General features: G+C 43.4%; 2 protein-coding genes across 3 annotated transcripts; one reads left to right on the top strand and one right to left on the bottom strand.

Annotated features, from left to right (window-relative positions):
- Nucleotides 1–112: 112 nt before the first annotated feature.
- ex (FERM domain containing expanded) lies at nt 113–21,230 on the top strand. Its single transcript, XM_017231402.3, has 6 exons — nt 113–1,408; nt 9,679–9,815; nt 9,881–10,026; nt 15,171–15,250; nt 15,321–18,750; nt 18,811–21,230. The coding sequence occupies exons 2-6, from the start codon at nt 9,724–9,726 to the stop codon at nt 19,419–19,421; spliced, it is 4,359 nt and encodes a 1,452-aa protein (XP_017086891.3). The 5' UTR covers nt 113–1,408; nt 9,679–9,723; the 3' UTR covers nt 19,422–21,230.
- crq (croquemort) lies at nt 20,952–24,950 on the bottom strand. 2 transcript variants are annotated; one of them, XM_017231403.3, is made up of 6 exons: nt 24,749–24,950; nt 24,543–24,682; nt 22,773–22,972; nt 21,557–22,665; nt 21,400–21,490; nt 20,952–21,341 (listed from the first exon to the last, which is right to left on the bottom strand). In XM_017231403.3, the coding sequence occupies exons 3-6, from the start codon at nt 22,899–22,901 to the stop codon at nt 21,186–21,188; spliced, it is 1,485 nt and encodes a 494-aa protein (XP_017086892.2). In that variant the 5' UTR covers nt 22,902–22,972; nt 24,543–24,682; nt 24,749–24,950; the 3' UTR covers nt 20,952–21,185. The 2 variants fall into 2 exon arrangements, with proteins under 2 accessions (XP_017086892.2, XP_070133550.1); XM_070277449.1 differs by lacking the exons at nt 24,543–24,682; nt 24,749–24,950 and adding an exon at nt 23,338–23,441.

Below are 24,950 nucleotides of genomic sequence, written 5' to 3'. Positions count from 1 at the left end.
TGATCGTCAACAGTGAGAGAGAACTGGCCGAATGAGCACCTAACAGGCACTGAGCTCGCTGTTAACAGTCTGTTATGGGACTGTAGATACGGATACAGATAAAGATACAGAAGCTCGGAACGCTCATTTTGTGGTAGAGTCGCGTTTGGGATCCAACTCCGATCCGAGCGGATTCATTCCGATTCCGATTTCGAACCGTGCTGCTCCAAGCCCAAGCACACTCGGCCGTTGCTGCAGATACGGATACAGATACAGCTGCAGGGCGCACACATATGTAGATACTGTAGCTCAAGAGTGGAGTTCGGTTTTCACACACAAAAAAAACCAGCGCGTTTCGATTTTTGGATTTGGATTCGTGTATTCAGATTCACATGCAGATTAAGATTCAGATTACAATCTGTCCAGTGTGTTTCTTCAAATTTATAAAAAAGGGAAAAGAAAATATATTAAAAAAAAAATATATATATAACGAAAATAAAAAAACGAGTGTGCAAAAAGAATGTGGAGTGATTTTTGTTGGTGTGTGTCAACGGTGTAGCCAGTAGTGTATGAATGATCGTTCATCGTTCTCAAGGGGAAAACGTGTCCCGATACCGCGAAAAATAACTGCAATTGACTGCGAATAGCCTTTCCCAGCCAGAAATCAAGTCCCAGTCGCCTGAAATCCACTAAAAATCAACTCAAAAACCAACTCCAAAAAGTTGGCGCTGGTCAAAAAAAATAAAATAAAATAAAAAAAAATTCGAGCTACCCGCGGATGGCAACAACAACTAGCCACGGCAACTACAACAACATCTGAAGAAAACAACAACGCCAGCAACAACAACAACTAACCCAGCAAACGGCATTCTTTCGCGCAACAACAAACAACCGTAGCCAACACACGGAGAGCGATCGAGAGAGAGCGCCAGAGAGAGTGTAAAGCAGAGAGATCGAACTCACACACACACACACACACACACACGCCAGCGTTGGTATGAGTGAATTTTGATTAAAACGTAGTGTGCTCTCCACCACCACCCCCACCCCACTCCGCTCTTCGGCAACAGCGCTGGAATGCGGCCTGTTCGCTGCTGCTGACTGCGCAGTCGCGGCGTGCGTCGTCAAGAGGTCAGACAACAACAAAACCAACCAGCAGCAGATACAACATCAACAACAACAACACAAAAAATAAGATACAAAAAAAAAAAAATTAAAACCGCAGCAAACGAAACGAAATTTTACTGTTAGGCATTTTTTCGATAGCCAATCGATAGATTTGTTAAAAAAAAAGTGTTCAAAGCAAGCAAAAGAAATTTACAACAAAAAATTCAGTGAAAATTAATAAAAAAAACTCTATTTTTGGATTACGCGACCCATCAGATACAAAAACCAGCAACAATGCCGATCACTGCAGCGGCTGCCTAAGGTAAGTTGAGAAAAGGATAACGATATCAAGATAGAAAGAGAGCCATCTAAAGACCCTTATGGGCCCCATTTCCCCGGAATTTTAATGACTCCCCGAAAATGAGGGACTCATAAAGCAAACAAAACAAATGCCAGCGAATTTCTTATCTCTCAGAACCATAAAATCGCCAACGTCCAATGGATTGTTTTGAGGTTTTCTTGTTTTTTTTTAAGTTTTTACTTATTTTTTTGAGTTATAAATCCAGCGAATTTTGCAATTAACCCATTTCTGCCCATAGAATATCAAATATCAGTCAAATATTATACTCTACTAAGAGTGGTAGCTAAATTTTTGAGGGGTTTGGTTAAAAAGTTTGAATAATAACTGAAGTTCTTAGTAAAATTTTAGATCTAGACTCTAGGGATCTATAAAAATAATGTAATATACATTATATATTAAAATACCAGCCCTATTTTTGTTTTACCAAGCTAAAAATAGTATCTCAGTTACCGCAAATGTTTCCCCAAAAGATAGTACTATCTCTAAAATTCTATAAAAAAGTTTGTTGCTTTAACTTTCTTATAAACGAATCATTATAGTTACTAATATAGATTATTTGGCTGTCATTTAAACTAGGGTTTTAGTATAGTTTCCTTAAATTCTGATCCACTTTTTGGCCTAGAGTTTCATTTCGCCGGCACTACCTACCCACTTCATTGAATTTCTAATTCCCAACCGGGTTAGATCGTCGATGGGTTCTAGTTGGTTAAGTGCCCCCCTTATCAAACAGGCCAATAATCGGGGGGACTGGGAGGCAGGCACATGGTTCTTAAACGATCGACAGCGGAACAATTAAGTGGAAATTGAAGACCCCATTGGGATGGCGGTAATGGGTGGGTGGTGCGATGGGCTCATTGTTTTTTTTCCCCGAGAGTGCGATTTCAATCTGTAATTGGAACAAAAAAACAGCAATTGGAATCGACATCGAAATCGGAGTAACTAAAAATAAAGTAACGACAAATGAAAAGAAATCACGACTGAAAATCAGACATCTCGAATGTAAATCAGCTGCGGAAGATAAACAAATGAGTGGAAACACACGCTATTAAGCGGTTAGCGTTAATCGCTAATCGTTAAACGATTTTGCCACCAGGCGCTATATGGTTATAATGGGTAACTGTATCTCTCCCCAGACGTATCTATATCTCTAGCCGGGTGTGTACACACATGTATCTGACATAGTATGTGGATATCTGCTTTGCAGTTGTAGTCTTTTGTGGTTTTCGATTAAATACTGACATCTCTACTTATATCCCCCAACTACTTGACCTCAGGCTCTGGGCTGGATAGCTGGCTTTGCATTGAAACTGACAACAGCGACAAGCAATGATAATAAATACTTAAAATAATAATTTCGTAAACCGAAATTCCTGCACGCAGTCAATATGCGTATGTACACAGACATAAGTGTCTGCATGGCTGTTGTTTTGAACAATTCAAGCAATTAAAATGTTCAACAAATTAAACAAATTTTGAATGACAATCATCGAGTCGACGAGTCAAGTCGAGGTTGAGATAGAGATATGCCATGGCTTGGCTTGGTTTGCCGGCTTAATGGCGGTGGCTAGACTTATAGATGACCTTTAGGCGAATTCTCAAAAGCCTAAATAAATAAATTATTTAATTAAAAAAAAAACCAGACTGTGTGGGAAGAGCTGAAAACTAAAGAACTTATCTTATGGAAAGTCTTCCATCTTGCTCTCTAAAATTGCTTCTTTAGTAGCATTTATTTATTGCTTTTTAAAATTTAAGATCAACAATGAATCAATAATCTAACATCTTAATTTTGCTTTATTTTATTTTTTTGCATAAAAAGTGCCGGCTATAAACTTCAAAATAGACAATAAATAATGGATGTTTGATATTTTGGGGGGCTTCATCTCTGTCAAGTTGAAAACTATTGAATAATAAGTTATGATAACAGGTTTTTAAAAAGAGCATTGTTTTTTACTTGAAACTATAAACAACATTAAGATTAAAGATTTTATTCAAATGGAATATTTAGAAGAAAGACTATATTTAGGATGAAAAACCAAGATATTAAAAGTATTATAGATATAAGGGAATAACCCTATTTTGTGGCTTGTCCATCCATTGATCCATAATACCCTGGTGGAGTCCCAGTAAAATTTTCTAGGGTATATCGGCGGGCATAGTTTCGCACGCCTTCGATTTGGCATGCGGCACACGTTGTCTGTGGCTTTTTTTTTTTGTGGCTGCCTGCTGCTCTCATTGCGGAGGCCATCGCCTCCTCCACCAGCCGCTTCCACCTCCACCCAGTTAGGTGTGGTGCGATTGTGGTGCAAAGTGGTGTTGTGGTGCGGTAGTGTGCCAAAGCCAAAGCCAAAGCCAGAGCCAGCCAACTGTAGCGACAACGTGTGTTAGCTGTTTTCTTTTCTTCATTTTGGTGTTTCTTGGCCCACTCCGCCCTGTCAGTGGCTCATCATCGTTATAATCATTATTTTTACAGTCATTACGAGCCAGAGACAAGATCGGTAGGGGGTTGGGGGCTGGGGACTGGGGACTGGGGACATTTCGCGCATTTTCAAAGACACCAAATTGTTTGGCCATAACTGGCACAACAAGTGGAATTTCGGAATTCGGAATTCGGCATTTGCCGCTGTTTGGTTTTGTTTCTCTGTCGCCTCTTCATCGTCGTCGCATTTCTGTTTTCTCCTTTTATTTATTTTTTTTTAAGTTTTTTTTTTATTGTTATGATTTTTTGTCTTTTTTTGGCATTTGGCAAGAAAACGACAAGTTATTTGCCGTTTGGATGGCTCATAAGCGAGCGGTATCATAAATGCCACACAGGGGAAAAAATTACCAAAAATATGGTGATTATTTTAATAGCATTTAAATGTTTTATGGATTAAACGATTTTTTATATAATTTGTTAGGTATTTTTAGGAATAATTTAAGTTTCATAATTGCTTTCAAAGATTAAAGTTTATATCATCTTAAAATTTTAAAGGTTCTTCTCCTTTTGAGTTCTTAAACTACAACCTTATATGCCAGACTTTCATAACTCATATTTTTTTATCACCTTCGTTGGCATATTTTCTCTGTGTGCATTTCGGAAATCGGCTAAGGTTAAACTCATTTGCGTGACAGCAGCCACACCCCTTTACGAATTCGGAGCTTCGGTATTTGGACCTCGGAATTCGGAATTGTAAAATGGCACTAGCTATCTACATACATACGTTGCCCGTTCCCAATGACGCGCATCCGCCCTGTTGGCCAGGCCAGCGTGTGAAAATGCCATCTAACTAAAGCTGCGATCTAAACTAAACTATTACTTGCCGTCCCATTGACGCCAGTTAGCCAGGTTAACTTGTTGTTCAGCTAGAGTTCTCTATTGGTAATTAAAAGGCCAGGCTCACGTACACTTGGATAGAATAAGCTCCGGTTTTTCAAGCCGGCCAGCCAGTCAGTCAGTCAGGCTGGCAACTCATGAGCGAAATATTCCACGTCAAAAGTTACCGCTCGCCGATCGGGGCTCGTCGATTCGATCGCCATTCATTAGTTGTGAGTCTGAGAATCGGAATCCGAGAGCACTCGAAACACTTTCCATAGAATGTGAATCCAGTTTGAGAGCCACTTAACCCGGGACTTACAACCATAGAAGAATGGCAAAGAATCTATCGGTTTTTTTTGTGTGTGGGTTGTTCAAGGGGGGTTTCTCTTGGAGAGGCTACAAAATCAGGGCTACCTCAAGTGGGCTCTGGTTTTTAGGTGACTATTTTTAGAGTTGAATGTTCAGGTTTGAATTTATTTTGTTTAAGATTCTAAGAGATTAGTAAGTTAGTCACTTATATAAAATTAAAAAAAAACTTTATTGATTATCACTCTTCCGCATTACATAATCAACTTTATCCCACGACTTGTGATCATCCTTATGAATTCTTGGATTGAGATTCCCATAAAGTCTATTGATTCAATTCAATTCGATTCGCATTCCAAGCTGCTCGATTTTACGATCGTTTACGTTGCCTTGTTTATTGGACCTCCGCTCCGATCAATGCGCACTCGCATTCCGCGCTGAAATCCATATGGATATTTTCAATTTCTGATTCCGTTTCTGATTCGTTCAGCATTTCAATGCGGTCTGCACATGCGATTGAAGCGTTTTTTTTTTTAGTATTTTTTTTGTTTTTATCATAGTCGACACTAGGTACCACTTCCAGTGGCCCCTTGGCCCCTGGTTGCCCCTTTTTGCACTCCGTCGATCAACGAATCGATCGATCGATCGTTCGACTTTGGCGATTGTTGGAACTCGGTTGACAAACACACGCCCCGAATGAGCTCAGTGCATTGGCATGTGCAGTTGGCAGGGGCGCAGGCGGCAGTGGGGTGGTGGATTGCAACTAAAAGAGGTGCACTGGGGAAAAGGGGGGTATTGATTGGGGGTTTTCGGATTTGAAATTAAATTTTATTAATTTGTTAAAATTTTAAGACAAGAACTGGCTTTGACATGCATAGAATTTACGAATAGAAGCTTAAAATTAAATGTAAAAAAATACAAATAAATACAATCTAATATATATAATTATATTCTCCCTTAGTCCCCCTGACCCCCTAGTCCTATTTCCGTCCCTGTATCTACTTTTCTCAGTGCTTGCCTTTTTGAAATGCTGTCGCAGCACAACGTGGCGTATGCGCAATGTCTCTGTTTCTGTTTTAGTTCTCCGGCCCCAACCTCCCCTTCCCCCCGTTCCAACCCTTGTCTGGCATTCGCTTAGCTAGCAGAAAAGCATTCCGCTGCTGGCGCTTGCGCCATTTAATTGAGTTTTAGTCGCGGCAGAGCCCGTGGGATTTTATTGCCTCCACCGGCAGCCCCCTTTCTTGAACTATTTCAACGTCTCCGTATTTTGTTTCCGCAGCCGTAGTCTGCATTCCAAACAAAAAACAAACTCTCGCACAGAAACCGACCCACTCAGGCACTTGCCCCGCTTTATCATAAACAAAATATTTATTGCCATTTGCTAATTGCTGATTAGCGTGTCTCTTGGGTGCCCCGCTCAGCTCCACTTGGCTCACTTCTTTTTATTTTTTTTTTTCGTTGTAGTTGTATTTTTTTATTATTTTTAATTGCCAGCCTATCGCCGCCAGCTACCCCCTCCTTGGTGTTTACTTTGATAATTAGCGTCGCCACGGCTTTCTTCGCTTCCCGCTCTCATTAGCCAATGGAATGCGGATAATTTGCTATGATTGAAATTGTTAAATGCCTTTAATTTGTTTGCATTTCAAATTAAAAATGCTTTCTGCTTCCGTTGACTCATCCCCGTCGTCCAACCAGATATGAATTTTAAAATAAAAACGCAAACAAACCAAAAAAAATCGTGATCGCAGCTGCCAGACATTCGGCAATATATTTTATTTATTTTATTTTCTTTTTGGCATTTGGTATAAATATTGCATAATAACCTGGCATTGTGTGAAATTCCAAGCAGGCTTTCATTGCAAATTTTTACAATTATGCTGCACTGTTTCTGCTTCCGGAGAAATCAGGCATATTGATTATTTAGATAGTTTCCTTGGAAATTCTCGCTATCCATCTTAAAGGCAATCTTGGATGGTTAATAAGCTTCCTTTTATTGTTATCTAAATGGGTAGAAAGCCTCTAGTTATAGACCAATTATGGTTTCCTTTTATTACTCAACTAGGCATATTATTAACTTTAAATTAGACTACCGGTGTGGAAGTTTATTTATCTATGATGACTTGTTAAGGATACTAATTACAGTTCTAATAGAGTGTGATTTATGAGGTGAATGATTTGATGGAGGCCAGGTTAACATTATTTTAATGAGTCCCAGCCTCCAATAAAAAAAAGGTTATCTTTCAAAATATCGAACCAAAAACAAAAACAAGTCCAACAATGTGTATATAAATTCCAGAGTAATAAGTCAATCACAGCACATTAGAGCCCTGAGGAATTCCAATTCTCGTTTCGTAATCATCTGGCACTGAGCCTGTTCTCCAGATTACCTTAGCCAGGTCTGGTCCAAGGTGCTCATGGAAATCGGCTTAGATATAATTGCTTTTCAAAACCTATTTCTATTTCTACCATTTTTTTTTTTTTTTTGAGAGGCTTATAAGATTGAGGGAGCTGGGGGAAGAGTTTTGTTTTTTTATGTTCCCAGATATTCTTTATTTTTTTTGGTTTCTAATTTATGTCAAATGCGAGCTTTGATTGATGATCACTTTTGGAGTTGGAAATGAACAGGAAGGGGTCTGGGGGCATACCTTGGATCAGACCGATCATATATTTATAAGTCTGGGCGGTTCTGCCAGCCTCTGTCTCTGTCTGTATCCCAGCTCCCCGGCTCCCTACCTCTTTCTCTCTTTCTTTAGAGCCTCTTGAGTCCGAGTCTCGACTTGACTCTGAATAAATTTATTGGACGTTGAAATTTATTAGACACAGAAAATGCGCCAATATTGAAATTTATGCGTCTCCACCGGGTTGGGTAGAGTTGGTAGAAACCATAGTCGCCGCTGCTGCCTCCGTCGACGTCGCTGCCGGCGCTCTATACAAAAAAAAAACAGAAAAGTTGATTTGATTCGATTTGATTTTAATTTATGCATAAAATACTTTTCTTTCATCACGAGGCCAGTTTTGGCCTCTCTTTCTCGCTCACTTTTGGAACTTTCTTTAACTGAATTTTAATAATTTTATGCGCAACGCATTGTGGGGTGTGGGGGGAGGGGGAGGTCTAATATGGGGAAGCGGGAGTTTGGCTGCCACGCACGCACTATGTGCTTTGGAATCTCCAACTCTCCGAGTTGCCTGGTGCCGCTAATCAAGTTTGTCGCCTAAGTCTTTCGTTATTGATTGGTGAAATTGTTCGGTGGTCGATGTTCGATGGTCGTCGGTCGGCGGTTGAGCCCAAAAGAGGCGGGCGCCATCGTCTGGGGCGGCTCCAGCGGCATAAATTTGGTGATGCTTCGAAAGAATGGTGCCTAACCGATTCGATCTTGCGGCAGCCTTATCGCCATTTGATGAGCCAGAAATGCGGTTAGAAATGTGACGCCTGCACTGCGATGAATTTATTACCGGAATGCGATGAAATTTCAGTTTGGTATAATATAGCTCATCTTGGGAGCTGGCTGGCACTAAAAATTCGGATCATAGACATAAAAAAACGAATGAAATTTTGGTATCAATTACACGAAATGTTTAACTTCAGCCCTTCAAGATTTCTATAAAAAGATAGTTCTGTAGATCCTCTGAAAACCATTTATTTTTTCTTTTAAATTTTTAAGACATGAACTTTAACTTTAAAAGAGGTTTCAAGAGTTATTTTTATATAAATTATATTCCCAATCTTGACCATTCAATTAAAATATGGATATTCCTTCTTCAGAAATTACTTAGAATAGCTTCTTCTCCTTAAGGGGGGACATCTGAGTAGAATTTTGAAAAAATCGAAAATTTTTTTTTTCGCTTGAAAAATTTTTTAGGGTTTTAAAAATGACATATCAAAAGATAGAGTCCGGCAAAAGTGTCTAAGTGTCGAAATTTTCCATTCTGCGGCGATGCTTCACAGGTATATCCCACAGTACTAAAAACTTTAAACGCGTTTTTCTCGAAACCACTTTTTTTGGGTTGGCCGAACACCTAACTCGAACAACTCTTAACCTATCGATCTAAAATTTTGACAGTATACTCAGAATACCTATGTCTATCGACACACGTAGGATTTTTTTTTTATTTGGCTTACTTTTTTTTTTATCAACAATTTTGTGACGTTTTTTGTTAGTGAAAATGGAAAATTTTGTTCAATCACTTGCCATTTTGGAAAAAATCAATATATCGAAAAAATCCTACGTGTGTCGATAGCCGTTGAGATAAAGAAACTAACCAAACTTGATTTTTTGTTCTAGATCAAAAATTAAGGACGTTAGGTGTTCGGCCATGGACCCCCTTTAAAAAAATAGGGCCTTCGAATAAGGGCTGCAGGGCCGCCATTTTGTTTTCGATTTATTAAAAAAAAATTTTTTTGTGTAGTTTAAATATAATATAATAAAACCCCATTTACAAATTTTCGATTAGCTGTTTTGATTTGGTCAAAAAAAATTCGAGAAAAACCGTTTTTTTTTGGCCTGTTACTCAGATGTCCCCCCTTAAGATTACTTTTTTAATGAAACACTGCTTACTTTCCAGTCAAATTTATTTTATAAATTTACATAAATTTATATATATATTTTTAAATATTTTTCTTTAATATTAGCAACGCATTTCGAACGCGCGCGCTGTATACGGAAAATGATGCAGCATGCGAGCATTTTGTACCGTCAGCGCGCCATTGGAAGTATGCGCGTCCTCCGCCGAGCAACTGTCACCAGGCTCGCGATTCCTGGCCCTGAGGTTAGTAATTTGCTTTCCCCTCAAAAAAAATATCTAGTTATATAATCGATTGTATCGAATTACAGACTTCTGGGGCAACAGCAGCCGAAAACATTGTACTTCCTAGTCGATGCCAAGAGTCGAGTTCGAGAGGTCTACACGCAGACATGTCTACACTTTGCCACGCAAGGGATGCTGGACACCGAACTCTTTGGTCTGGCTGTGCTCATAGGTGAGTTTACAACTTAAGCTTTCTTCCCAAAAAAAAAAAAAATATATAGAAAAAATGTGTCCGAGTTGCAGAGTAGCCAAATGCCTGCGATAAGGCATGAAAAATACAACTAATAAACATAAACCAGTCTTCTCTAAAAGCTGCTCATCATCATCATCAGCAGCAGCAGAAGCATCAGAAGTAGAAGAGGCATCAGCCTCCATCCTCCATGCTCCATTCTCGATCCACGATCCTCCATTCTGCCAAAACACATAAAAATACCAACACACAAAAAAAATGGCACATAAAACGAACAAAAAGACCAGGGAACGCGTCGCCTGCCTTCATGGCGAACAAACAATTTCAGGAATACTCCGAGGGGTCCAGGAAAACTCTCTGTGCCGGAGATGGAGTTTGAGGTTCAGGAATGGAGGAATGAGGCAACTGGCAGGGGGCAAGGGGCCAAGGGGCAGGGTAGAAGACACAAGACGCGTGTTCAGTAATTCAGGTAGCCGTCGCGCGTTGCATTAACACAAACGAATCGAACGACAGCCAAGGAGGATGGCTGGAGTTTGGAGTTGGGAAGTTGGGAGTTTTGAGGATGGAGTTGGAGAAGCCTGAACTGAAACTTGCAGAGGAGAATATATATGTATATAAGTGTGTGTATGTGTGTTCTCCAAAGGCCCACAAATACACACAAATGTTGGATAGAGGAGGTCCAAACGAGAAAGGAGCAAGAAATTCACGTTTGAAAGAAAAACGAATTTTAAGTGCACTTTATTTGAGTTTGGCTAAAATATTTTCTTTTTTAAAAAATATAACTCTATTTTTAACAAAAAAATAATAAGGAATAATAAGGTTTTAACAACTTTAAAATAATTAGAAAACTTATGTATTTATAGATATTATTCTCGGGGAATCTATAAACTCAATATTTAAATACAAAAAACTAATATTTAAAAATTCATTTTTATAAAATTTTTAAAATACATAAATAGTCCTAGTTACTCTTAAAAATTTCCCATACGATGTTAGAGCAATTGCCCAAGAATACAACACGTAAATTTTCGAATCTGGTTGGCATCAATTTCGTGGCAGTCAAGGGAGCAGCCGAGGAACCACAGGAAGGCTGGTGCAGATGGCAGGGAGGGGGAGCGGGTTGCACATCCCCACGGCGAAGTGTAAAGGGGGGAAGTTGCCTCAACATCTTCAGCAAAAGAATTTGGTATGCAGTTTGAAGCTGGAATCGCTGCTGGAGCTTTAAGTTGCTGGAGTTGCCGTGGCATTAACTGAATCAGGGGGCAAGGGATTGAGGGGCTTTCCAAGAGGAGAGAAGCTTGGGGCTTGGGTTGGGCATGCCAACGTCCTCGCCTCGTACAAGAAGAACAAGCAGAAGAAGAGGCGGAAGAAGAAGCATATGAAGAGGCGGAGAAGAAGCTTCAGAGGATTCTTCTGTTGGCTCAACTATGAAATTGGCAGTTTGCATTCTGGCTCTGTATGTGTGTTTTGGTTTTTTTTTTTTTTTTTTTTTTTTGATTTTTTTTCTGACCAAGGATTCCAGCCAATGTCAGTTGGTGTTGCAAGTGTGTGCGTGTGTCTGTGTTGCATGAGTGGCATGCGGTTGCTGTTGCCTGGTTTCTGGTCTGTCCCCGGTTCTTGGATTCCCGCATTCTCTTGGCCAGCATTTCACGCCACATTTTTTTTTTGGTCAAAAAAAAGAAAAAAAATTAAAAAAAAAAATTCCTGAATAAAAATTAAAATTATACCCAAATTATAGTAATCTTATTTATTTTCAAAAGTATTATTATTAAAAAACAAACAAAATAATGTGCAAAAAACCAACTTATAATGTGTTTGTTAAAAGATTCAAATATTCCCCAACACCCTTTGTCTGCTCTGCTTCAAGTTCGTTTCTTGAGTCTTTTGATTTTTGGCTTGGCCCTTATAACCTAAAAAAAAGGAAGAAAAAAAGGAAAAAGAAACAAAAAAGGCGACCAAAATGATGTCCCGTCTGGGTTCGCTGATGGGACTGAAAATGAATTTCAATTTTATGGCCGGGCAGCGTCAATAAATTTCATCTTTATGCAAATTTCAGAGCCAAGAAGGCTGACAGCAGCTTGGCTCCTTGGCCAAAACATCCAAGATGCACTTTAAGTGGCACTTTGGCCCGTTGGCAATTTGGCAACATTGTCATCCCGCCAGTGGTCAAGACATCCTCCAGCAACTCCTTCATCTCCATCTCCATCTCCATTCGTTTTGGTGTTATTTCGAGGCTGTCGCATTGTTGGCATTCCTTTGCCGCATTCCATGCCGATGTGAAGGAATCAACCTTTTCGGTTCCCAGTTCACCCCCCACTGCCACTCTGCTGGACTGCCTTCTGCCATCTCTCTTCTGGAATGGCCCCGCCCCCTTTGTAGCTGTAATCTGTAGACCAGCATTTTCTTTTCCATTTAATGTTAATGGCTCATAATCATTATTATATGGCGTTGGTGCTGGTTCGTCTTCAATCTTTGGTCTCCTCGAAGTTGGACACTCGGCCTTGCAACCGTCATCCCCAGCTCCAGCCCCTGTCCCATGCCACTGGCCCCTGCTCCACCTCCCATGCCCTCTATTCTTTTCAGCTGCGGATTCTCCTCTTCGGGCTGCGTGCATCTGATAACATCGGAAATTAAAATTCTTTTGGTTTTATGTTTTTTTTTCTTTGGTTCTCTTTTTCCTTCAGCCTGTTTCGATACACACACAAACACACTTTTATTTAAGGCTGTATTTTTCTGATGATACCCTGTAATCAGAGTGGGACTAGTTTTTTTTTTTTAGTTTATTGGAGGTACTTTTCTTGGGGTTACTTATTTGCTTAGTTTTTGTTTTTCTGTTTTGGTTTTTCAACGTTTTTTGTTGATAAAATATCGTTTAAAATTATGTATTAATCATTATTAAACTATAAATTATAGATCCTAATTTTATTACGTACTATTTCCATTTTATTAAAATTCTTTTATAATTTTGTATCAACTATTCTACCGAATACCATCTCTTCAAACTATAAATTTCTGTAAATCTTTGAATTTCTTTCCTAGTTATATCTTATAGTTATAGAATCTTTAGAGTTATATCTCTGCTATATCCAGGGTACTGCCTTATTCGTTCTTCTTGGCATATATTGTTGATTTTTCATTTTTTTTATGTTATTATGTCCACTCAAACTCGAACTGAAACCTTTTGGAAAATAAATCTGAATCTGAAGAATGCCAGGCCATGACATTGGGCGCAGCTGTCTCTGACTCTGTCTTTCTCCAACTCCATCTGTATAGACCCTCCTGCCTATACCGGCCCGACCTGGCGCTGCCCTGCCCTGCCGTGCCCCACCCCCTCAATTCCTAACCCAACGCTCAGGCACCCCGCCCCCTTTCGTGGAGATCACCTCCATTTACCTCCAAGTTCGGGATGGAATTCCTCGGCTTGATGAGCCTTTGCCTGCTCTGACTCTGCCTCTGCCTCTGACTCTGGTTTGAGGCTGTAATTTGTGTTGCATGTGTTTCAAATTGAAGATTTATTTTGCTGCCCCTGTCCCTGCCCCTGCCCTCGTCCCCTTGTGTGTGCGTGCGTGTTAATTGTGAGCGCTGAGGAATGCGATGGAAAATATGTTAATTATTAGGTTTCTGCCTCTGGGATCGAGAACGGTGGCGGGGGAGAGATGGATGCAATGGAACGCAACGATTGCGTGAGGATCCATCAGCCATCAGTGTGGCTGGCTGGGCTACCTTTTCCTCCAAACTTCTCCAACTCCAACTCTTTATTTTTTTTCTTTTTTTTTTGGCCTTCACACCTGCTCTTAGAACCTAAAGACCAGAAAGATGGAGAAGGAGGAGGAGGAGGAGCAGTGGGATTCCATCCTGAATTGAAGAACACATTCCATCCTGGAGTGAAATTTGAATGCGAAAAGAAATCGCTTTTGAGTTTCAGAGTTTCGGAGTTCGAAGAGCTGAACGACTTGGGTTTCAGCTGCCTCTTTTTACCAATGTGGCTGTTGCTGCTGCTGCTTACCTGTCTTTCTACCTGTTTTTTTTCTACTCTTTCTCTTCAGCGTTTTTTTTTTCGACGCTGCGTTTTGGGCTTGGTATGCAATACTTGCTCTCGCCCTGACTATGTCTCGACACTGAGAAAAATATGTAAAAAATTCAAAATTAAAATCTTTTCAAAAATCTTCCAAAAGCATAGCTGGAATAGAGCTAGACTGTCTTTGATATTTTAGAATTTTTATTATTTTCTTTCTCCAAGTGTAGTTGGACACCAGTGCCACCACTTGTTGCCACTTCCACTCCAGCTTGAGCTCCAGCTCCAAGTCCACGACGTCGTCATTGATAGGCACTTATTCGGCCGCCGATGATTATTATGATATTGTTGCTGCTGCTGTTGCTGTTGATGCTTCATGTTGCTGTTGTGGATGCTGCTGATGTTGCTGCTGCTGCCCCTCCTCTTGATTTTTTTTTTGTTTTTTCATAATTATTATTTTTCATCTTGCTGCTCTTCATTTCGTATGCAGGAATTCAAATTTTTCGTTCGTTCGATGAAGTGTGTGTTGATTTCGTTGTTGTTTTTTCCGCTGCCTTCTCGAGCATCTCGACATGCCCTTGGGCCCTTCATCGGGCCAGAGAGATGGGGATCTCTAAAAACTGGCACTGGTACATCTCCCAACTGGCAACGGGCCACTGACAGCCTGACTCCAACTCTTGGACTCTTGTCGATGTCAATGGGTTGCTTGTTTATTGCCTGACAAACTGACACAAGTCTGCTCTGAGCCCTGATCCGATTTGAGCCTGGTTCTCGCATTCGGAGGCCCAGGCGCTTGGGGCGGAGGACGCAAGGAAGAGGAAACCATCTCGCATTTAGCCGAAAGTTCATTTAAAATTTTGATTAGCGACCTTGGCGGCTGCGCGCCAAAAAAAGAGTTCCCTTAAAAAAAATCGCAACCGGAAATTCGTCAGAAGATGGAATTCAACCTGACAACCGATATACGAAGAAACCAGAAAATATAGTTAAGGTTTTAGGCTTTTTATTACATTTTTTATGAATGAAAGGGCTTATTATTTTTTTGCGGAAGTTTAAGATTAAGGTTTTTAATTTTTTAAATTTAATTATTAATTTCTATATATTTTAATTCCAGATGGCGAGTACATGTTCGCAGATCCCGAGAGCAAGCTCTCCAAATACGGCCCGAAGAGTTGGCGTTCCTCCCACACCCACGTGAGTCTCGAGTCCTTAAACATAGCCCTTAACGTCCTAGATCCCTTACTAATTAATGACTAATTCATAGGGCCTGGACGCCAATGGACGACCCCTCCTGGAGCTACACTTCCGTGTGCAGTTCTACATCGAGAGTCCGTTCATGCTGAAAGATGAGACGTCCCGCCACAACTACTACCTGCAGCTGCGCCACAACATCCTGCAGCGCGACCTGCCCAAGGAGCAGGCCGAGCAGGCCCTGGTCTTCCTGGCCGGCTTGGCCCTGCAAGCGGATCTGGGCGATGCCCCGCCTGGTGGCAAGGACGATTCGGGCGAAGAGGCTTCATCGTCGGGCGGAGGCGGCGGACTGAGTTCCACCACAACGCTGCCCAAGATCAGTAAGCGTGCCAACGAGCGGATGCTTAGATTATCCACCTATGTGGCATCCACATCGAAACGGGATGCGACGGCACCACCTCCGCCGACATTGCCGCCGAACGGAGCTGACTACTTCCGGATCGAGGACTATCTGCCGGGTGGACTGCACACGCCGTGGGCGCGGAGTGCGATGAGGGCCTGCCACCGGGAACATCTGGGTATGGCCACCTCAATGGCGGAACTGTTGTACATCCAGCAGGCCTGCAGTCTCCACGAAACCATCAACGCCCACACCTACAGGATGAGGCTGGCCAAAAGCGAACCGGGCTCCGGCAGTGCCTGGTTCGTGGTCTATGCGAAAGGTATCAAGATCCTGGGCGGGGACCCTAGCGGCACCACTTCCACATCCTCTGCCACCGAACCCACCACTTTCCTTTGGCCAAATATTACGAAACTGTCGTTTGAGCGGAAAAAGTTCGAGATCCGAAGCGGAGAGAGCAGGATCACCCTCTACGCGGCTTCCGACGAGAAGAACAAGCTCCTGCTGACCCTCTGCAAGGACACTCACCAGTGGAGCATGAAGCTGGCAGCCCGGCTCAAGGAGGTGTCTAAGCGGGAGGAGGAGGAGGCGGCAGAGTCCCAGAGACTACATGCCAGCTACGCCTGTTCCCGGAGCCTTCTGCTGCCGTACAAGTCCAAGAACGAGCAGCGCATCTCTGTCATCTCGAGCACCAGTTCCAACACCACCTCCGGAATCGTCAGTGACCGGGTTCACTCCGAAGATGAGCTGGAGATCATGATCAATACTCCACCTGCTCCACTGGCCGCACCCTCGACGGAGAGCTTGGCCTTGGCCCATCTCCTGGACAGGCCTAGTGTCAGTCGGCAGACCTCCAGTGTGGGTCAGATGTCGCTTAAGGACCTGGAGGAGCAACTGGCGGCTTTGAGCGTGAGGCCAGCGGAGGTTAACAATGCCAACAGCTCCCTGAGCAACTCTATAACAGTCCAGAGAAGCTCCATCGGGGGAGGAGGAGGTAGCACCGCGTTGGGAGGATCAGGAAACGCCAACGACTCCTCAACAACCACCACAGACTCACCCAGTTCGCAGCACAACATCGGCTCGCAGTGCTCCTCCACCTGCAGCACAGTGGTGGTCACCTCACCGGCCAGTACAGGTGCTGGTGGATCCACCGCACCCGTGCCCGTGCACTCCACCTCCTCCAGCCTGGAGCTGGGCTTCAGTCACACCGCCCAGAACTCCGCGCTGAGTGAAACGAATCCTGAGGACTTCAGAGAGGAAACTGAAAGTGTTTCGGGAGTATCGGGAGTGTATACACTGGCACATGGTGCTCCGCCCACCGAAACATCCGGAGTGTACACCATGCACAGCAGCGATCTAACCGGACAATCTTCGGAGATGGCGGAGTCGGAGAAGAGCTCCCACTACGGAATGTTCCAGCCCTCCAAACTGGAGGATAGTCATGTACAGCACCCGGATGGCAATGGGGATGGAAAGAAGCAGAGGGCCGAGTTTCGACTGCGTTCCGATTCGAACATCAGCACGGGAAGCTCCTTCCGGGGCGATGGCAGTGACCCCACGGACAACAAGCACTCCTTGCTTTCCGCCGATGAGCTGACCAATCTGATAGTGGGTCGCGGCACTTATCCGAGCCGGAAGACGGTGTCCAGCAGCCTGCACTCGGACTGCGACTATGTGACCCTGGAGCCGGAGAAGGAGGAGCACCAGGAACTGCCACCAGCACCACCGCCGCCGTACACAGCCCGGCACGAGAAGACGGGCTTGTGTGGTCCGCCGATAGCCAAGCCGGTGGTGCCCAAGTCCATAGCTGTGGCGATTCCAAAGCCAGAGGTTAGTGCTCCTGCTCCGGCACTTCCAGTACTTCCAGTTCCTCCACCGGCAGTTCCCGCACTACGTCGACGGGATCCTCCCCCGTATCCCAGTTCCAGCAAGCCCAGGCCCACCTCCCTGATATCCGTGAGCTCGTCGGCCAATCCGGCGCCCAGTGCTGCCGGATCAATGAGTTCCCTGAAGTCCGAGGAGGTGACCGCCAGGTTCATTACAACCCGGCCACAGATTAGTATACTGAAGGCGCACACCAGCCTGATTCCGGACGGAGCCAAGCCGAGTTATGCGGCACCTCACCACTGCTCCTCGGCGGCCTCCTCCAGCGGCTCCGTCTGCAGTCACCAGTTGAGCCAGCAGTCCCTGCACAACTCCAACTACGCTGGCGGCTCCCAGGCCTCGTTGCACCACCACGCGCACCACCATGTGCCGCCAGCCCATCACAGACATTCCGGATCCGCTGCCATCGGCATACCCATAGTTCCTTACGGACTGCACAAAAGTACGGCTTCGTTGCACCATCAGACCCACCAGTCGTGCGTCCTGCTGCCGGTGATCAAACCCAGGCAGTTTCTGCCCCCGCCACCGCCCAGTTTGCCGCGCCAACCGCCGCCCCCTCCGCCATCGAATCATCCACACTTGGCGGGGCATCTGTGCCGCCCCGAGCTGGCCCGGGAGCAGCTGGAGCTGTACGAGCGGCAACTGTTCAGCGATGTGGACTATGTCATCTACCCCATCCAAGATCCGGCAGTCAGCCAACAGGAGTATATGGATGCCAAGCAGGGTTCCCTACTGGCAGCCATGGCCCAGGCGGCTCCACCGCCGCCCCACCATCCGTATCTGGCCATGCAGGTGTCGCCGGCGATTTATCGGAGCACCCCATACCTCCCACTGGCCCTGTCCACGCATTCGCGCTACGCCTCTACCCAGAATCTATCGGATACGTATGTCCAGTTGCCAGGACATGCCGCTGGCTATTCCCCCCTCTACTCGCCCTCCATGGCCAGTCTCTGCTCCTCGTACGAGCCACCTCCACCGCCACCGCTCCATCCAGCGGCTTTGGCGGCGGCAGCATCGGCGGCGGCGGCAGCTTCCGGAGCACCTTCCGGTAATTCCTCCTCCTCGATGTTTGCACGATCGCGATCAGACGACAATATTCTGAATTCGCTCGATTCGCTGCCCAAGGGGAGACGCCTGCCGCCCCCGCCACCACCCCCGTACGTCAACAGGCGACTCAAGAAGCCGCCCATGCCGGCGCCCAGTGAAAAGCCCCCACCAAGTAGGTTATCCTTAAAAAATATAAGATTCCCCAACTAATCCTTGATCTTATTACTTTCAGTTCCTTCAAAGCCGAGTCCTAGCACCACCTGCCTTCTGCCGCCTCGAAAGCCGCCCACCTTGAATCCCCACAACGCCAACTCGCCGCTGATCAAGACCTCCAGTGGTGCCCAGTGGGCGGGTGAGCGCCCCAGGCCAGACATGGGACTCGGACTGAGCCGCGGAAGCAACAGCATCCTGGCCCAGCTACAGGCCTCGATGGCCGCCGCCGGGTCACAGGCCCAGGCTCATGCCCAGGCCCAGGCTCTGGATATTGCCCTGCTGCGCGAGAAGAGCAAGCACCTAGACCTGCCCCTCATCTCAGCGCTCTGCAACGATCGATCCCTGCTGAAACAGACCATGGTGAACCCAAAGACAGGTCAGGAGATGCCCATGCCACTGGCCAGTTCAAGCTCACCATCCCAGCCCAGTCAGGCCACCACAACTAGTAACAACAGCTCGCCCGGCAATGGCACCCTCAGCAAGTCCCGCAAAGGATCCACCACAGTGAGTCACCGGCATCCGCAGGACAAGCTGCCCCCACTGCCGGTCCAACAGCTGGCCGAGGCCAACAACTATGTGATGGAACCGGCGGTCATGATGAAGCAGCAACAGCAGCACAAGACCGGTTGATAAATCGCTAAGAAAACCGGAAACGGAAGTGGAAAGTGGAAAATGTAAAATGGACGATGGACACTCTTCTCTCTAGTTCGATAGCTGTTCGATGTGCCCCCTGATTGTGTTTTGTGATGAGTTTTGTTGGCGTTCTCACAAATATTTGCATAGATCGCTAAAGTTGTAAGAAAAAACAAATGAGATTTCGATCACAGTGTTTGGGAAAGTTAGAAAGTCATTCGCTAGTGGGGGGACAGGACTCTTTGCAGAACAGCCAGAAAGGACAGTTTACAGAAAAACAAGAACTTATACAAAACACCTCAATACAGAACAGAAAATGAATTAAATTAATCAGAACCCAGTCTAGTCACTTAAGGGAATTGGTAACAGGTAACAGGTAACACGACACGAGCCAACCTAGAGAGAACTGAGAAGCAGGACGTTTCAAAGGACGACGAGTAGAACAAAAACGGGAAGCAACAATACTCAAGTATAAAATACGACCACTACTTAATAGACAAAACTAGAAATCATAGAACTTTATACATATATGTAGTCTTTAGCTGCAAGATGAGAAGAACCTAGTTTAGGCCTAGTAATTTATAGGCCAAAAAATGCGAATACTTAACGGCAACGACAAAAAACAATGAACTAACTACTTCCGCCCAAAACAACTGTGATTGATTTTTTTATTTAAACTTACACGCTATTTTTACAACTTTATTTTAGTCATCAAAAGCAAACAAAAACTAAAAAAAAAAATAACTTACTATGCAAATTTTGTTTGTAGAAAGTACGCAACATTGCCCCTCCAAAAACACACTCAAACACACAACGAATCGGGCCGGCAAACGTATCGGTTGGGAAACGGTTATTGTTTTGAAAACCATAATTTTCTACCCGATATAGCTTGCTGGTCGAAGGGAACTAAAGAATTTCAAGAGTGCCTAGACTTGCCCGCCCCTTAAAAAATAAAAAAAATTATTAAAATTATATTCCCATACTCCCCCCCCCCACCGTAGAGATAAGCGAGAGAAAGATTTGCAATTCTTTTTTTTTATCCACTTTTGTTTTTTATTTGTTCGATGATTTTTAATTAACCCCTTTTTTCCCTTCCCCCGCAAAAAGCAACAACAATTATGTGAGTGTGCGTGCAAAAATAATTTCGAGTTTTTTTTTTATGGATGTCACAAATATTTGCGTAGATTTTTCTCGACTAAAAGTCTATGGCTAAATTGAGGAATGTGATCTTTGAGAAAATGTTAAATTTTTTGCCATATATCTTACATATACACAAATATATATAAATAAACAGATATATATATTATATATACACGTACATATATACTTTACTCTTTAATTTATTCATTTACAAAACAAAAAACATTGTAACATTGAATTAATGCATTTATATTAAAAAAGAAAAAAGCAAATCGTATACGATAAGTAAAAAGTCCTTGAGTTGTGTAAAAATTATCTTTGAAAAATAAAATGAAAATTGAAAAGTACAAAAAAATGTATATAATTATAATCTCGTAGGAAATATGGTTATATGGTAAGTGGATTCCGGTTAGTATTGCACGTACATTAGACTATCAATAGTTTCTTTCGTTTTGTGGGATTAAGATTAGGGGTTTTTTTTTTTTGTTTGGCTATCACAAGACGCAAATACATATTATATAACGCGACGACTATCCGATTGAACTAGGAAGGTTAACTCGTGTCCTGGCACTTTGGCTATGCTTACTTAAAAAAAAAGTACTACTCATAACAATGATCCACCTAGTCGATGGTGTTTATCATTTGTTCATCCTCCTGGGGCTCACACACCCACTTCTTGGTTAGCGTCAGTACAACGCCGGTGATGATGAAAATACTGGCAAAGCCCACCATGGAGTAGCCAAAGATGACTCCATAGCTGGACAGGTTGATGGCCAACTGAAAGGAGGGAGATATTTTAATAAAAGATTAACTATATTTGAGGTCTCAAGCTCACCTTGGCTTTGGAGGCCAGTTCGGAGGAGAGCTCCGCATACTGATCGAACCAAAACATGGGCATCAATACCTTTGGCACGCCGCGATAGATGCTGAAATTAAAACCAAAATATCATTAAATAGAAGCCTTAGAGGTACTTCAATTCAATGCAACTCACTCATAATCATCATCTGGCTCAATCATCATGTTTATCTGGATGCGACCATGCACCTGAACAGGCACACCCGTAAATGGCTCCACGGCGAGGAAGAATTCATGTTTCTCCTTCTCCGGTTTCATGCCCTCCACTGCATCGATGTACGTCTGATCCGCCAAATAGAAGTGCGGGAATGAGGAGTAAATGGGCGCCTTATCACGACACGCCTTGCACTCCACCACTCCGGTTTTGGGACACTCGTCGCCGAACCTCTCTGGATCACAGAAGCACTTCTGGTTGGGGAAGTTCTCACCCGAGTCCAGGGTCTCGTCTGTACCCACCCACTTGGTGGCTGTCAGTCCATGATTTTCAAACGTTCCCTGGGGTTTCAGGTTCATGAACCGGCAGGCATCGGTGGCAAAGATGGTGATCTCTTCGTTGACGTTCATCTTGGGTGGGAAGACGTCGCCAGTGGTGCCGTTGACGACGCCGCAGGGCATATCGTAGAATCCAGTTTCCGGCTTGCCATTCCAGTGGGTCAGTCGGCCCAAGTTGGAGATGTCATCGGTGCCCGTGTGGATGGTGAACAGACCGTCGTAGGTCAACGATTCATTCCGATCCGCCAGCCAGCCGAAACGCGTATAGGGAATATCAATCGCGGAGGTGTTGAACAGATTCAGGAAGTCCGTAAGATCGTCCTGGTAGCCTGTGAAGATCCACTCTCCCACAGGCTTAGTAACATAGAGCTCACCTCCCTCGGTGTTCAGCATAAAGTTAATGATCTTCTTAACAATTTTCCGCTGGTGTCGCATCTCATCCGCCACGGTGGCGGTAATGGCATGGGCGGCCGTCACCATGTCGTCTAATGTGCCATTGGACCGCTCCGGATCAAAGAACCAGGTGCGTCTCTCATAGTAGGCCACTGTGGCATTATCATAGAAGGTGTAGTTTTCCTTCTTGTGCTTCTCCAGAAATGTGTACGGGCCCATCTCCACAAAATTGGGTTTGACATTGGGATTTCGAATCTCTTCGGGATTCGTCCAATTAAACATGTAGAAGCTCAGATAAATGGGAATGGGAGCCTCCAGCCAGCTGTCGTAGGCATCAGTTCCTGGTTTCAGGGTGAGGCCCTAAAATCCAAAAAACAAATCGTTAGTTCAAGTTTAAAAGTCAATAAATCAACTGCATTTTGTAATCTTATCTTTTGACTTATAAATGGATTATAGTAGGTTCTTACCTCCTCGACCAAATGATCCGCCAGATCTGGCCAGAAGACCACTGTGAGAATGCCGAGTACCATAAAAAGCGAGCCCAGGCCAAAGACCCAGACCTTGCGTTGAGTTGCCCCACAACACCGGCAGCACATGGTGGATGGATAATGGATATCGAATGGGTATCAGGGATTCAATGGCGCTTCTCCTAAACGCTGCTGGGCATCTGAAAGGAAAGAATCAACCAGAGTTCGTAGGATTACACTCGCTTGCATAATCTAAAGGACAATAAACCGATATGGTTATCAAGGAATTTTTATTCCACATTTCCCATAATATACCCTGACATTCTGGCTCCCCGCCGAGTAGCTAATTATATATCCCTTATCGCTGTAGTGCCGCAGCTTGAGGGTTTTCGACAAAACCCAAAAAAAAAAAAGATTAATCCAAGCTACGGCTATGTCCGTTGCAACTGACTTGACAGCTCGAGAAGATTACCCCATCGACAGGGCACTTCAAGTGCAGACATCCGTAGATCTGGACTGTAGTTGAGTAGCACTTTCCTCCGGTAAGGTGGCAAAAATAACTTACACTTCAGGAGAGGGGAACTATTGAAATAATCGCAACCGCACGCGTCCACTGCCGGGGCAATACTGTTTTGCCATCGATTTTTTACTGGGTCTTTAAATGGAGCTACTTGAGGTTTACTACTACTTTATTCAGAAACTAATCTACGGATTTTGATAATCTAGAACCTTAGTCCTGATACGAGCTGGGGAATGGTTGTTTCTAGGGAAATTCCGGGTGTTTTTGAGTTCAAAAAACTTGAAACTATCCAAAGTGAGTTTCTCATTCAGGAATTGAATAATATATCCCACGATAATAATTGTGTAATGAATTTTATGAATAAAACAAGTTGTTCAATAAATCACATTGCTCCATCAATGGAATTTCTATAATTGACAGTTTGAAACATAAGATAAGTTGGCCAATATAGTTATCAAACTATAAACGTGCGTTGTTTACTCTTGACCAAGATCTTTGGTTCGAACAAACGCGCTCGAGGGGTTCCTATTTATGGCCCACACTGATAAGATAACCCGTCAGGAGAGAGATTCTGACAAGCCCGATTAACCCGGCAGACAAGTGTGTGTTTTGAGCCAACTATATCGCTAAATGCCAATAGCCTATGTAGTATATGTAGATTAATATAAACTGGAACAGTTTTTGCAATTTTAATAGGAACGGGGCCTTTTTTTATCGAAAATCTCTAGTATTGAATATTGCAGGGCATATATCCATAAATATGGGTGAAGATTTCTTTGTTTATTTGTATTTATCTGACTCAGCCTGACTTTTAATGTGTGATTGCTGGGCTATGCAGTTTTCTTTGTTCAGAGACTGATAACAAACGGAAGCCTGGAAGTACATGAAACATTACTATACATATATAAGTCTACATTTTTAAGATAACTAATGTATATCATTCTTTGTAGCTTATATTAGTGACCTATTTTAAAATTTTTTTTTAATCTTTAATAGCTTTGTATATTTAAAGCTTAATTTATGCAAAAAGTTTTCAAATTCTCTTAACAAAAAGGCAGTAGAAAGTTTTATTTGGATGGAAAGCCAAACTGTACTGTCATGAAGGTACGTGAGGGTACCTACGCCTGGTTTACAAACCTCTGAACTTCGCCTCTTGATTCACAATGCAAGCTTTAACTGTTGACATCATCACAGGGATATTATTATTGTGCTTTATTAGCAGCTAACATAATAAGTGTGGAATTACTCACCTTTTTATTTCGCACACAAATGCACTGGAAATGCGTTGCACTGGATATCTTGGCCTTGACACTTATTTTGCAAAGTTACTGCGATTAGATAAACTTGACCTTTCAACAGTAAATCTAACCAGCTTAACTATTAGTCGTATCTGCAAAATAAAACGTTAGAAGGGTCTTAACAAAACTATTTAATTAAATTTAAAAAAAAGTATCACCTGTGAACTGATGCGTAGGAGCTTGTCTAAAAATACAAGAAACCCCCAACGGCAAAGGCACTTTGGTATTAAAGGCAATCCAACCAAGCTGCTAAGAAATGCCGACAATGCTGAAGCTGCCGCTGACTGTGAGCGGTGGCCTGGTTAATTAGATTAAACTATTTGTTTTCGTTTTTAATTTTGCTTATCTACAAACAAAGTA

Source organism: Drosophila bipectinata, chromosome 2L, assembly GCF_030179905.1.
Source record: "Drosophila bipectinata strain 14024-0381.07 chromosome 2L, DbipHiC1v2, whole genome shotgun sequence".
NCBI lineage: Eukaryota > Metazoa > Arthropoda > Insecta > Diptera > Drosophilidae > Drosophila > Drosophila bipectinata.
This window is presented reverse-complemented; position numbering and strand designations above follow the sequence as displayed.